The sequence below is a fragment of the Hemibagrus wyckioides genome, linkage group LG25 (genome assembly GCF_019097595.1).
Source record: "Hemibagrus wyckioides isolate EC202008001 linkage group LG25, SWU_Hwy_1.0, whole genome shotgun sequence".
In the NCBI taxonomy this organism is placed as follows: Eukaryota; Metazoa; Chordata; class Actinopteri; order Siluriformes; family Bagridae; genus Hemibagrus; species Hemibagrus wyckioides.
The window spans coordinates 16,640,610-16,656,298 of NC_080734.1; the positions used below are offsets into that span (position 1 = coordinate 16,640,610).

At 41.6% G+C, this 15,689-nt stretch overlaps 1 protein-coding gene across 8 annotated transcripts in view; it reads right to left on the reverse strand.

The window, feature by feature from the left end:
• Positions 1–14,942, reverse strand: part of suco (SUN domain containing ossification factor) — a 42,765-nt gene extending 27,823 nt beyond the window's left edge. For 7 of the 8 annotated variants that reach the window (XM_058378722.1, XM_058378721.1, XM_058378720.1 and 4 more), the window contains exon 1: positions 14,674–14,941. In XM_058378722.1, the coding sequence (XP_058234705.1) occupies positions 14,674–14,726 (53 nt within the window). In that variant the 5' untranslated portion in view covers positions 14,727–14,941. Of the gene's footprint in view, positions 1–14,673 lie in introns of all 8 variants that reach the window. The other variant, XM_058378723.1, reaches the window with a different exon arrangement.
• Positions 14,943–15,689: the final 747 nt, after the last annotated feature.

Genomic DNA, 15,689 nt, shown 5'->3' on the forward strand with positions numbered 1-15,689 from the left:
TCACAGAATTACAGATGAGGCCCGGAGCGGGATTAGAGTCTGACACACCTCTATTACACAGTGTATGACGCTCGCTGTGATCGAACCTCTGATGCAAGTAAGAGCCATGAGATTTTAGTAAGAGTTATTTCTGCAGATGGACTTACAGAACCGGACAGTCTGGATCAGCAGGCATGTGAAGAAACAGTAACAGTAAATGTCACTGTGTGAAGCATTTCCTTTGACAAAGTAACGACTAAAGAACACCATGCACAAAGATATTATATTTTTAAAAATATATGTCAATCATTCTAACAAATTGTGCAAGTACAAAAAACAGGTGAATACGTGAGGCACTGTATAGTGGGAAAAACACTACTTTCTGAAAACTGCACACATTCCTGTATTGTGTTTGTCTTTTGCACAATTCTGTCATTTTCAAGTCTGATCAATTGCCCAAAGGTAAAAAGACTGAAAAACTGCGTTTAAGATTTATGCTGAAAGACACAAACATGTTCATTGATTGAAGGTTCGATTTATTTAAATGTGTAACACATGAAACACCAGTTCTAAGCAACACATAAAAGCTACATCATTACACCAGGCTTCATTAACAGCCTACAGACTGACCGGTCCCACCCATCCAGCTCTCCTTCCATGTTAATGAAAAATGAATATACACCTATCAGGCATAACTTTATGAGCAGTGACAGGTGAAGTGAATCAGACTGATGATCTCCTCATCATGGCTCCTGTTAGTGGGTGGGATATATTAGGCAGCAAGTGAACATTTTTTTCCTCAATGTTGATGTGTTAGAAGCAAGAAAAATGGACAAGCTTAAGGATTTGAGAGAGTTTGACGAAGGGCCAAATTGTGATGGCTAGACCACTGGATCAGAGCATCTCCAAAAATGCAGCTCTTGTGGGGTGTTCCCGGTCTGCGTCTATCAAAAGTGGTCCAAGGAAGGAACAGTGGCGAACCGGCGACAGGGTCCTGGGCGGTCAAGGCTCATTGATGCACGTGGGGAGCGAAGGCTGGCCAGTGTGATCCGATCCAACAGACGGTCAAACAGCAAAAGGGGGACCAACACAATATTAGGCAGGTGCTCAGAATGTTATGCCTGATCGTTGTATCTTGTATTTAAATAATAATAATAAATCACTTCTTTCATTCAGTCAGTTCTGCTGTTGGCTACTGTAATTGAACATCTGCTGGTATCTGGATGATGAGGTGCGTATGCTGATCTGTAGACACTGAAATGTATCTGTAAAGAATCTGGTAAAAGTTTGTTCAAGTTCATCAGCCAGAGATGGAAAACGTACAGCGTGTCCATTGGTGGCTGTATGATGCTGTATGGCCTCTCAAGTCACTCTTGGTTTAGATTTAATTATGACGCATAAAAAGTCCTTCAGTTTTCCATCTCTAAAAAATTTTAATATTTCAATATAAATATTGGAGAGGAAGAGGAAGAGGGGAAAAAAATAACAATCTTGTGTAATTTCATCTGCCATAACCAGCAAAACAACAAGCATAATATCCCCTAATTTACCACAATACATCTCAGATATTATACATCACCCAGTGCTATTTGCCTACTCATTGTTCTCAGTGCAGCAAACTTTACCCCAGTAGATCCTGGTCTATTGAGAAGAACCCAGCCTGGGGGCAAAAGCTACAAACCTTCCTCCTGTACAAACAAGTCCAAGTTCACGTGTTAGGAAACGCTCACATCTGATTACGCAACATCAGATTCACTTCTCAAATGAGGGAGGGATGTGAGCTGGTTTCCTGGACCAGCGGAAAATGTCAGAGGGGAAAGAGGCAGACAGGATTGTGAATAAAACTTCTGTGCTTCGAGGAAAGCATGAGAGCGCTCCTGTAACTCTGGGGTTAGAAGAAGGGCTTTAATGAAACCAGGCTAAAGGCACAGCATGGGTTACTCCTGCAACACTACACCAGTCAGGCCAGTTTACAACCTCGTCAAATTCCACGATCCTCAACAAACTGAACTTTGACAGAGAACTATGAAATCACTTTGTCAGGAGGGGCGTGATCATACACTCTGCTCACAGTTTTATCTGACTCATGATTCGTTTCAATCTGATTCTCAGAACATTCAACAAATGATAGACAGACAGACAGACAGACCACCCCGCACCCATCACCACCACCCCAAGATGTGACTGAATAAAACTCCTGTACCAACGTAAAACGATCTAATCAAACATCATTGTTAAGTGGCAACGTCACCCTTCTATATTTGCAGACGTTTAAAGTTACAATCTTATTCAACATTGAACAACTGACGCACACTTTTACACCTTTATTTATGTAAACAGTACATTTTACAAAGGCTCCAAACTCTTAATTACTGATGGCATCAATCATTCAAAAAGGGGTCAACCCCTGAAGGCCAGTTAACTGGGTGGAGTCCAGATCCGAACACAGGTGGCGGGACAGAGAATAGATGATGGAGGGATACACAATAAACCATCGAGATCAATTAGCCTGTTTTCTATTTGATGTGGCAGATCTCGTGTTTGGCGCCAGGGTTTATCCTGCGTCTCTGTCCGTCTGAATGGGTTCAGGAAGGCCGGGACACACACAGCAAAATCCCTCCGATAATTCCTGTTAGCTTTTCCTTTGTTCGCCGTGTCAAACCCACAACCCGACCCAGACAGACAGACGAGTGCAATCCATGAACAGAATGCAACATAAACCTGAATGTGATGGTGCTTTAGAAAAATGTACAACATTTTATAAAGAAGTGAAGACTTTCTTGTGGTGGAAAACTTACACAGTAGACTCCGCCCATAAATATTAACCAAACCTCTTCACTGTATAAAATGATTCTTTAGTTATTATTACTACATCATTAGACAATGTGGAACCATAAAAATACACGGTTTTAGCTGGTACAACGGAAATGACAACATGTTAGAATCGTATTTGCTTCCTAAAACAAAAAAACTACAGTCTAAGAGAAGACACTTCCCGCCTGCAGGCCAGTTTCACTTTTTAGAAATAATCTAAATTTAGTGTTTGGCATTTGGAAGGAGGCTTGTGGTCAGGGTCTTGTGATGCAGCATATCCTGTGGCAGAACTCGCTACCTCTGGTTAATTATTCAATTAAGCCATAAGAGTGGAATGAAAGGCTGCAAGTGTTCTGGATGAAAATCACCTGACCCTCTGTAGCATCTAGTTCGGGGGACTTGCGCTGGATGCTCAGATTTTTGCCAAGCGCACATCAGCTTCTTCATCATCCCTAAATTGTTTTCACTTAGAATTGTTTCGTGGGAAAGTTCTGCATGAAGATTGACGTAGTAAACGCGATGACGCTCTTCTTCCGACGGAAAAGTTAAATGAAATCCGATTAGTCACGAGAGACGCAGGTGTTAAATACGCGTTTCCGGCTGTCCGCTTATTATCGGCTCTTTGAAATGTCACTAACAAGTGTGGACGTGGCCTGAGAGAAATTTATAGCACAGAAGCCTCCTTTACTGCTGAGAGACAAAGAGTAAGCGAATATGCCAACAGAAGCTAATGAATAAGTAGAAGACATGCCCGAGCATGAATAAGTAAAATACTGCTAAATTTGGTCTGGGAGCTGTAGAGAGATATTTTAATCATTATTCACCTTGTAGGTCAGTCATGGATGGGAACAGAAAGGAAGAGTAAAGCACACCACACTTGCTCGGTTGGCAGGTCATTATAAAATCCTACCACAGACACATTCTTGAAACACGATGAAGTTCTACTGAATTCCTGTCAGCAGCACGCTCTTTAAAAGAGAGAGGAAATGAGCTCTCATATAACCACACAAGAGTAAAAACAGGAAGATGCTCCAGTGGGCATTATATATAAAATAACATTGGTTAAATATGTATACCAGCTGTACATGACTATTGATTTAACTCCACTGTATTGTCAGTGTGTGTGACTGAGACCGGGAGCTGTACTGGAGTGTGTACTGAGCCACGTGGCTGGGAGACAAACAGAGGAACAGGCAGGCAGAGTGACGCAACAAACCAAACCTCGTGTTGGAAAGTAGGCCTGAGCTCGAGCTGGAGGAAAATGAAAACGTACCGACGCTGTCAAGCGGATAGAGAGAAAAAAAAAAAAGCTTAATCCTGTGTGACGAAGCAAATGAATGGCCATTCTACCGAACCCCTCGCATCTCTGGTGCACAGTACATCCAGATACACAACTACAGTGTTGGCAGGATTTCAGATAGAACTTTCACGATGTTCACGGGTGCAAATCTGCTGCTATTAAATAGATGACACTTGAGTATCATCGAACTGGAGATTTTAAGTCGTAATTTTCATATTAATGCATTTAAACAGTAAGCAATCTCACAATATACTACAATAAATAGTTTAGGCACCAAAACAAGGGAGTGGACAGCACAATATCTAGTATTTGTCCATGTTTTGTCCATCATACTGGATTTCAGTATGAAGTACTGATACAAATAATTAAATTAAGAGTATCTGGCAAAGAACAGCAAAATAGTGCTGTACATGAAGCAGAACTGTACATGATGCACGATGTTATGCTTCCATAAGACTTCCAAGTCATACTAAGAGCACCACACACCACATTTAACAAACCACAGTGCTGTTATAACCACAGGAATATCAGAGTACATAGAGTAGAAGTTCATCTATGGACAGCGCTCTTTCACGATCTTTAACTGTTGCTTTGTCGTCTCACTCCCCAGGCCAGTCCTAAACTAGGGTACAGTGTTTTTCCGTTTCTGTTTCTTCCTACATTCCTAGGTGTCTTGGGCTATGCTGAACTGCCATTAGGTGTGAAGAAGTGTGTCAGAGTGTGTGTGCACAGTGCTCATTCAGGGAGTATTCCTGTCTTATGCCTAGGGTTGCCAGATCCACTGTGACCCTGACCAGGACAAAGAGGTTACTGAAGATGAATGAAGGAATAATTGGAGCACTACTCTGAATGTGGGTGTGAAAGCGGTTTAAGAAAAACGTGGTTTTTACAGACTTTAAAAAGTTGAGGTCTATAACAGAGCTGACCTCTAAGGCTCAAAGGTGTGCGGGGAAATGCTTTAAACTCCTTCAGACCCCAATCTCAGTGGGATGAGCCAGTTAAAGAGTCAAAGAGCACAAGGAACCTGGCAACGAACACCATCAGAGGTTGAATGCTTATCCGACTTCCTAATCAGGCAATGCTTAAAGCAGCACACTGGACTGCTGAAGAAGTCTGTCTTTACACCAAGATGGAGGAATAACACGGCCTCGGACTCATCGGTCCTTTTGGGTTTCCATGCCGACCACTATTCTGAAGTGCTACGAGAATGCAGGACAGGATTTCAGCTGTTGCTATTGGATACAGAAGCAGCCCTCTCTACAAAAGGGACAATGGGGGTTATTTATAACCTGGGGTTATTTCTACTAGTCATTCAGACGGAGTGCCTCAACAGAAAAGCTGTCGCTCGGTCCTTCTTTAGATCACGAGTGCAAAACCAGACGACGGAAAATCTGCCATGCTCTCTGGGTGGGAAGGATGGCGCTCTCGGTCCTGTCAATAACAGTTAAACGAGCCAATCACAGGCATCTGTGAACTGGTGTATGTGGAAGAGGATAGAAGATAGATGGAAGAGATACAGCAGGCTGGCTTCATGCGTGTCAGAACCATTTGATAGTGTGATGAACTGGTTAGAATGCCTGAGAGACTGGGATAATAATTAAATTAGCCAATTTAATAATAACAACCTGGTCTGTAATTTGATCTTCTAACTGAGCTGTAGGAAAACACAGAAGAGCAAAACAACAAACAAACATACTTATCGCTGCCACATCTAAAGCACGTAGTGACAGGACTTCACAAATTCCAGAGAGACAAACTCATCTTGCAGCATGTACAAATCTAATCCAATGCCATCGCCCTGCATCGTTCCTCTCCTTCCTACTCTAGTCCATAACAAAGCCGTGCAGTTTTGCGCTTCTGCTACGTGGGCCTCGGTTTCATCACTCTGCATGCGTAACCAGCAGCCTAGCATGTTTACACGAAGACTAACTATAGCCTCACAGCTCAGTGAGGTGAAAGCAGGATCAGCAAACAACCTGCAGTGCCATGTCATTATAAATAAATGCCACCTGGTGATTAGGACTGATGGGTAAAAATATCCGGCTCTACCTGGCCTGATCAGATGGGACATTTCAGGGTAAAGACACGTACTGCAAGCTCACCATCAACGGTACATCCTTTAGAAGGTTAGGGGACTTTTGTAGTGTTTAGTATCATATGAAAGAACGCTCTGAACCCAGTGGGAGTGCGAAAGAGCTGAAATTACTGAGAGTTTTATTTGATAAGTCAATGACACAATCATCTGCATTTGTCCTGATTTGGCTGTGTTGTGTCGTACAAGCATCAGAAATTAATGACTTGTCTTATTTCCATCTACTACCATGCAACATCTTTAGTTTATCTCTTAATGTCTGTCTGATTTTTGAACACTCCATCACCATGCACCAGCCTCTCACACCCCAGTACAGAAGTTGATGCCTTTTGATAAAATTTGGTTGTGTACAGAATTGCATGCAATTATTTTCCCAAAAAAGCAATCACAATCCTTCCTTATTATTCTTGAATAGGCTTATAAGACCATGTGCAATAGGTCATCCTCCTAACTTGTACACTAACTATATACACTGATCAGACATAACATCGTGAGCAGTGAGAGGTGAAGTGAATAAGACTGATGATCTCCTCATCATGGTACCTGTTACTGGGTGGGATATATTAGGCAGCAAGTGAACATTTTCTCCTCAAAGTTGATGTGTTAGAAGCAGGAAAAATGGGCAAGCATAAGGATTTGAGTGAGTTTGACAAGGGCCAAATTGTGGTGGCTAGACCACTGGATCTCCAAAACTGCAGCTCTTGTGGGGTGTTCCCGGTCTGCAGTGGTCTATTAAAAGTGGTCCAAGGAAGGAACAGTGGTGAAACTGTGACAGGGTCATGGGCGGCCAAGGCTCATTGATGCACGTGAGGAGAGAAGGCTGGCCCGTGTGATCCGATCCAACAGACGAGCTACTGTTGCTCAAATCGCTCAAGAAGTTAATGCTGGTTCTGATAGAAAGGTGTCAGAATACACAGTGCATGATGGGTCAGAGCTGTTCTGGCAGGAAAAGGGGACCAACACAATATTAGGCAGGTGGTCATAATGTTATGCCTGGTATGTGTATGTAACTGTGGCATGGTTGCATTACTTGTTAATCAATTTCGTTCCAATGTTTGATATGAACATTAACTGAAGCTCTTGACCTGGATCTGCATTGCAGTGCTGCCACATGATTGGCTGATTAGATAACGGCACAAATGTACAGATGTTCCCATAAGGATATTCACAGATAAGGGTACTGTGACATCATTTTCTACAATAACATCATGTTTGGCAAAATGTGAAACTGAAATTAAACCATCAGTGTCTTTGTGTACACTTATTATTACTCTTGACCTCTTCTTTCTACTGTAACGTACCACAGGCAGACACAGCAGATGGAAAACACAAGTTTCTGCTTTCCGTTTTCTCTAAATCAATCACACCAGCCTTGGCCCGCCGGTCTCTATGTGCGCCAGTGGAATACTTTTAGACACGAGCGAAAAGTAAAGATGAACGAGAGAGAGAGAGAGAGAGAGAAAGAAAAAGAGAAGTAGAGAAGGAGCTGAACCTGGTGGCAGTAAAAACTCAAGTCCTGTGTGTCAAAACTGACACATCCATGAGTGTGAAGAGAAACTGAAGTGTGTGTGAAGTGTGTGCAAGGGCTGAGCATGGAGATGCAAGAGCTATAGAAAATTGTTCATAAACACGTTTCTATCAAATAAATCGCATCTATAAGCAAGTAAGAAGACACAGTGAATGTGAAGCTCAGAATGAAAGTCCAGTTATGAATTCACACACAAATAAATAAAATCAGCATAACTAACCACACACACACACACACCACTGACCACTATTTGATATTCACTCGATACGCAGGGGTGGGCCGAACACGGAAATCACGTATCCATGGCTGAATACTCAGCTACACTCTCTTAAACAGAATCATAATATAATAATGTGTGCAGATCCACGACTTACAAAGAGTATGCGGTTTAACCGCACAGTTAGAAGTTGTGTGTGTGTTAGATAATCTTCGCCTTATTGCGTGTCCATGTTAAAAAGTCCCATCAGTGTGTGTGTCAAGTTCAGCTGGCGTCGAAGTTTCGAGTAAACAAGTGACAGATCTCTCTGTTAGTGAATGGTTCAAAGCAAAGCAGCATGCACAGGTTAACCCCTTCTGCACTGGTTCACATAGTAGGCAACACACACCCTTTCATTTCTACCTTTTTGTGAGTTTTTTAAAAACTAATAATAACATTCCAAAAAAATGTTATCAAGTAACTATAATCTGAGGTGGCTTAATGGTTAGCACGTTTGCCTCACACCTCCAGCGTCCTGGGTTCGAGTTCGCTCCCGCTCACTGTGTGTGTGTGTGGAGTTTGCATGTTCTCCCCGTGCTTGGTGGGTTTCCTCCGGTTTCCTCCCACAGTCCAAAGACATGCTTCTAGGCTGATTGGAGTCTCTAAATTGCCCGTAGTGTGCGATTGAATGAGTGAGTGTGTGTGTGTGCGATGGGTTGGCACTCCATCCAAGGTGTATCCTGCCTTGATGCCCGAGATTGGCACAGGCTCTAAACAATAAATATATAATATAGATTATATGCAAATTCTTCAAACCCATTACAATGGCTGAATGCGAGTATGCAATGCAGTTGCTTGTATACTGTCACAACCGAACCCTGCCTATATGCCAACGAACTGAGCCAGCCCTTGAAAAGTTATGTAATGCAGCAGGAAATACAGGCTTTTTAACAAACCTCTGGACAACCCCACAGAGCTGAGAGAGTAACCCTCAAGAATCCATAACCATAAGAATAATAATCCATAAGAATCCATGAGTACTTCTGCCAACATGAAAATAAAAAGCCTTTCAGTGCAAACTTGCAGAGCCTCGTCACTTAATAGTCACAAATCATATCCCTCACTAGCTGTTCATTTATAAAATAGAAAGCATGCGACATTTCTGCAAACTGCCTCGTGAACCATTGTTGAACCTTTATTTTCCATGTTTTCACCCAAAGTGACACTGCATTTCCTTCAGATAATTTTTATCAGCCTCGGAAATTAAAAGTAAACTGTGGTCCCATCTACTGAAAGCCTTCGATGTTTGCCTTTAATTTTTTCTCTGAGCAGTTGCCGAGTTTTGGTCTTTCTAGGCTGCATTCTTGAATCTGATTGTTCTGATAGTGTTCCAGCTGTAACGTAAATGTAACGTAGCTGTAAAGACTAGCGTTAGCGCCACTTTCTTTTCGCTTACAGGCAAAAAAAAAACAGCCATGTTATATACAAGTTAGTTGAAGAAATCCTGGCAAAGAGGTGAGAAATATCAGGTGAGTGAAAACATATCTCCATAACTAGGAAAGAGAAGGAGATCAGAATCAGAATCTCAGAATCCCCCCCCCCCCCGAGTTCAGCAAGTGACGTCTAATTAACACGGGTGCTCACGGAATCAGCAGTAAACACGTTCGCACCTTCTTACCATGAGTGACAGAATCAATGTTGTTGTTGATCTTTCGGCTGCTCCCTACTTGTGTGAGGGGTCGCCACGGTGGACCAACCGGTCCGCATAACAACTTGGCACAGGTTTTACGCCGGATGCCCTTCCTGACGCAACCCTCCCATTTTTATCCGGGCTTGGGACCGGGGTTTGGGCACTGGCTGGGACCCGAATCCGGGCCTTCTGGCAGGGTAGGCGAGAAATTGACATCGTATATTGAATGACCGAATCAATATTCTGACATATTCCTAAAAGCAACACTGACTACACCGTTCTCTGTTTTGAGAAGGAGAATATACATGAGTCATCAAAGAAAGCTAGCTTCTTGCTAAAAAAAAGCAAACATAGAGGCGTCCATTGTTATGTAGCAGGAATGCACGGAGGCTGAAAATGACGTCTTTCCGAGTTCCAACTTCTGAGAAAAGTCAAACTTATTTGTTAAGCTCTAGTCAGGTTTGTTCCTGAGAATTTGTACATGCAGTCTGATTTTACAAGGCCACCACGGGTGAGAGGGCTGAATGAAGGACAGAGCAGATAACCACATGCTTCACACATGACCCATGTGATATAATGAAGGTCTGAAGTAAACAGGCACAGTGATAGTAAGAAACGTGTGCTCGCAGACAGAAAGTGGAGGCCTTCAGTCAGAGCCAGCAGAGATTTGTGCCAGAGCAGCACAATGCCATAACTGCAGGCTTTGCGATTCTGCCTGAATCGGCTTTTCTTTCTCGCGTCCGTATTAGGACCGAACGGAGGATCAGGGAACAATTAACTCTTACAGATACGACAGGGAGAGAAGTGCAAGCTGTATGGAGCTCCTGGAATGTCTGCTCATGTTGGAGAGGTGGGAGGTTGGGCAGTGAGGCCACACCAGCAAAACAAAGTGTACCTTTGAGCAGACGAGAAGAGTGTGTGATTTATAACATTTAAACTATCCATCTTCTCATCACTCCATAAATAAAGATCATGTGAGGTTTGAATTCAATTCAGAGATGAATACTTGATAAACTAGTGGACTTCACTGGATAAACGCAGCAACACAATCCACCGTAATCCAACTACTAATAAGTGACAATTACAGAGTCTCCACCTTTCCTCAGTTGTTCTTGTGACTAATTTCCAGCAGAATTAAGAGCAGTATGTGATTCTTCAGACACTCTCAGATAAACATGCTGCGAGTGTTTATGCCACACTGTTATACTCCTGTGCAGCTGCTGGGTCACAAACCAGATGAGGGGCACAGGAGGGTTCAGTGGTGCGTCCTCATGCAGAATACATCCGGGTCTGATAAATCTACAGCGCTCTAGGCCAATGCATCATTTACAATTTATCAGACGAGTTCATGTTTCTCTTGGTTTCGGACAGAGTTTTCACACTAACCTGCACTTAAGGTTTCAGAGCTAATTACAGACATCTTCTGATATGTAGAGGGTTTCTGGCTTCTGTAAGTTTGTTAAGATGTCAGACCTTTTTGGTAATCAGTACTGCATACCAAATTAGATGGAGTTTGATTATGGGTTACAGCTGGTTATATCTATAATTAATTAATATCTAATGATTTGTCCTGGGTAATGTGTACCTGTGCCATGTCAGGTTTACCCACCCATGTTTAAATATAGTCTTAGCCAGGTCCTTCCCACCAACCAGGTGGTTCTCCACATGATAATAACCGAGAACTAATAACCGAGGAGAGGGAAGACTTCCTCCGATACATGTGAGGTCAGGAGGACGCTCGCTGCTGCTGGGGATGGATCCACAAGTACAGCGTGAAGAGTCCATGGAGATGGATCTGGACTGCAACTGATATATGAACAGTTTTGCACTCAGTGAACATCTGATGACTTCAAGCTGTAACTAGATTGAACCACCTAGGTAGCACTTTCTAAGCATATAGTACACAGTTACAGAGGGAAATGGTTTATAATCACTCAAATCTGTCTCACGTACATGAGGGTGGGTTTTGAGTCTAGTTCCTCTCAAGGTTTCTTCCTCACTGCCGTCACCTCTGACTTGCTCTTTAGAGATACATTTTAAACTAATAGTTTCTTTAAAACTGCTTTGTGACCATATCCAATGTTAAAAGTCCTATATTTAATAAAACTAAACTGAAATAGAATTAAACTGAAGTCAGCCAGCTGCATCTGTTTGAACAGATGTGGAGTAACACAATGAGAGGAACGCTCTATCAGCATCCTTACACGTACATGAGTTCACAGACGGCTGTGATTGGCTAGTGTAGCTGAGATTAACACGGGAGAGAGGTATCCTCAAGGATTCGACCCAGGTCACTCACAATTCCTTGAGACTATCTCTCCAAATTTTAATACAATGTAGGTTTGTTCGATTCTGACAGCTCATCTGCAGCGTGATCTCCTTACATGCCTGAACATCTGCACTGCCCCACACTACATCCTGGGCAGAAATAACTGCTGTTTAGTAGCAAACTGTGAACATGTTTAAGTGTCAAGGGCACAGAGAATCCTCTAGTTACAAAGAAACCAGTGACATTAACGGTGCGTCTGTTCTTAGCATGTGTAACGCGTCACAGCGAGTTTTGCGACAGACAACGCATCGACTCAGATCTGACTCATCTATTCACTTCAGTCGCTGTTAGATTAACAATTGGAAATTGACAACTTGGGACCTAGTAGCTGTCTGAGCTGCCAAGGTTCGAGTATGGAATTAGGCTGGGACTCGTTTTTACAGAACGATGCCCGAGTGCAAACGCCTCTGAATCAACCCTTGTTTTAAAATGAGACACAACTACGCTGAAAATAAGTAATCGTGCACTTCTACTTCCTCTAAGACTTTTCCGGCATGATAGTGCTCGAGTATTTTAGGCGTCCCGTTTTCCATCTTTCTCTTTCGTGAAGCATCTTCCCTAACCAAGCGCTCAACGTTGCCGTTCCTTAACACAGATGTAAGAGAGACCTTAAAATAACATGCAGCTCAGTCTTCTATCCTGAATATTTCTCTCTTTTAGTCACCAAATGATACCAAGGGTTAAGAACAGAGAAAGACTCACAGCTCCTGAAATTGAGCGGTGAGAAACAGTGCAGTGTTTCAGTACCTGAAAGATTCAGTTTATTTTAGGCCGAAGTCAAATCCCCAAGCAAATTTCTGTTCGGTGTAGTTTGATGTATGAAATACTGAGCTGGGTTTAAACTGAGGGAGGGAGCTGCATTTACAGCGTAAGGGTCAGAGAATTGATTATGAATGAGGGAATTATGACGACAGCATTCAAGATCAATGACAAATCAATATTATTACAATTTTTGGCCAAGATAACTTAAAAGATTTCAATTATGCTAGACTAGGGTAGTTAAGTGTTAGTATTTAATAGGATACTAAAGCTAAAAAAAAAAAATAATAAAAATAAAAATAATAATAATAAAAGATGTACATATAGACAAAAACATACAAACAAAAATGAATAAATAAATATTATTAGACTCTTTAAGTCCAACTTTAAGTGCCAAAAAAAGCAGAAATTATTTTTATGTGAGTTAGAGATGATTTTTATCCGAAACCCAGTATAGTAATTCCAATAATAGAGATAATATATCGGAAACGGATTTAAAAAAGAATTTGAACTATTTTTTCTTCTAGTTCGAGTTAATTTTATTATATTAAAAAATCCTTTTATATATTTATTTTATTCACAATGTAGTAAATTTTTGTTTCACTGCGACATGCTTCAGTTAAGACCAATACTAATAGCAATAATAATAATAATTATTAGAATTAAAATAATTTCACGTCTCAGCATTTCAAAACGCTTAAATAAACCTATAGTGGATGGAACTCGTTATCAGATTTGTTGCCGGGTCTCAGAAAAGAAGTAAAAAAATAAATAAATAAATGAATAACAGCGGCTTCGCTCCGTCTCCAATGCAAATATCTTAAAGGTTTGAATAGAAATGCAGTAAAAAGATGTTGTAAAGAAATAGATGCAACACGCAAATCTGATGGCACACGTTTACATAATGTGGTTAATATTTAAATAGTTGGAATTGTCTCTGGAAAGAAATACGTCTGCGCTGGTTCACAGGGGGCTGTGGTTTCATATGTGTGTGTGAGATCTTCCCATTTAATACTTGCAGTTTATCTGTGTATATATTATTTGCAATTAAATGGACACAATGATGTGTATTTCACAGAGCTGCACTTTTACTAAAACACGTAGCATAAAAAATTAATAATAATAATAAAAAAAAAATAGCATTCTATTAAATAATAACAGATACGATTTAATGCAGAAGCACGAGGAGTCGATGAATCTGAGGGTCCATATTTATCGAAATGTGTTTATAATAAACACCCTGAGAAGGAAACATTAACATATAAATATAAAATATACACGTGCCTGTTTAAAGGGGGGGGTGTGTGTGATTACTGAATGAATTGCAAACTGAAAGCTTAGGAAACCTTTCACTTTTCTCAGATATATAAGGATAATAGTGATGTTTGTGTAAAGGAAAAAAAAAAATGCCAAAGACTAGGTCCAGGTTAAAATGATCATTCTCAATTCACTCATCTTTCAGACAAATTTGCTCATAAAACAAGTTTACTTTAAAATGTTAAGCAACTAACTGACCAAACTAGCGTCCGGTGAGTGAAAACAGCATTGTTGTTTTTTGTTTGTCCAGCTTGACAGAGAAAAGGGCTGGACATTGTTTCTGTACATGGAGTACTAAACCCCTCACTCTATACCTATACCTGCTCTACCCTATAGCTAGCTTTACATTAGCCAAGCTGGACTAGACTGGGGCTTTTTCATTTCTTTATTTATTTTCTTTTCAGACGGACAACATTTCATATACATATATAAATATACCAATGCATTAATACATATCAATGAAACATATATATATTTTCCTCCCCAATATATCTCTGAACAGTCTGCTAGCTACGCATGAAGCTTTACAGGCCAACCAACAAGGCTGATAAAACAGACCTTACACACAGAGAGGTTAGCGATAAGAATCCCTGCTATTAAAGCGAGGTTAATATGAATAATTTTTTAATAGTAATTAAAAAGATAAAATAGTTAGTTAAGTGAACTCACCAGCACAGGAGAGCTACAGTGAGGCACAGCAACAACACACACAGCCTCTTCATTATCTTCCCGCGGGGACCAACATCCTCGCTTCTTTATTACGCACTGTCCTCTTCGTTTAACACTCAACCCCAAGCTAAATATATATATATAAATATATATATTTAAATAAAGTATAACTATAAATACTCTGTGTGTGTGTATTGTAGCGCCTATCCCCCCCCTCTATTACAGCCGACCTTCTCTCGCTGTTGCTCGGCTGCTTCTGGTCCTCTCGCCGTCGCTAGGCCTCTTTAACTCCTCCTCATCTTTCAATAGCGGCGAGACATCTCCACCAATAGGAATGGCGGACACGGGTTGGCTCCGCCCACGTGGCAAGAATTCAAGATGAGTTGGAAGCTGTATCAGCGGCCGCGTCACCATGTCGATAAGCACCTTTCCGGACACATGAGTGGGATTTATGAGCAATATTGAAACGTGTAGACACAGGTGGACATGGGGACTTAGGGACACTGGATGATGTAACAGCGTGAGAATCAGAGCAGTCTGTATTCAGGCGTGCGAGCAGGTCTTAAAACTTCAAATGTGGTCCATTTGATAATGATAATGATGTTTTGGGATGTCTCCCTTCACATGAATGTGATATGGAGTTGGTCCAACCTTTGCAGCTTGAACTCATCTGGGAAGGCTTTCCACAAGGTTTATGGGAAATTTTGTGAGGTCGGACACTGACGTTGTGGACAAGAAGGTCTGGCTCACAGTCTCCGCTCTAATTCATCCCAAAGGTGTTCTGTCGGGTTGAGGACTCTGGGAAGTGTCTCCACACCAAACTCGCCCATCCATGTCTTTATGGACATTGCATTGGGCACTGGTGCGCCTCCCATGACCCTGTCTCTAGTTCTCTACTGTTCCTTCCTTGGACCACTTTTGATAGATACTGACCACTGCAGACCGGGAACACCCCACAAGAGCTGCAGTTTTGGAGACGCTCTGATCCAGTGGTCTAGTCATCACACTTTGGCCCT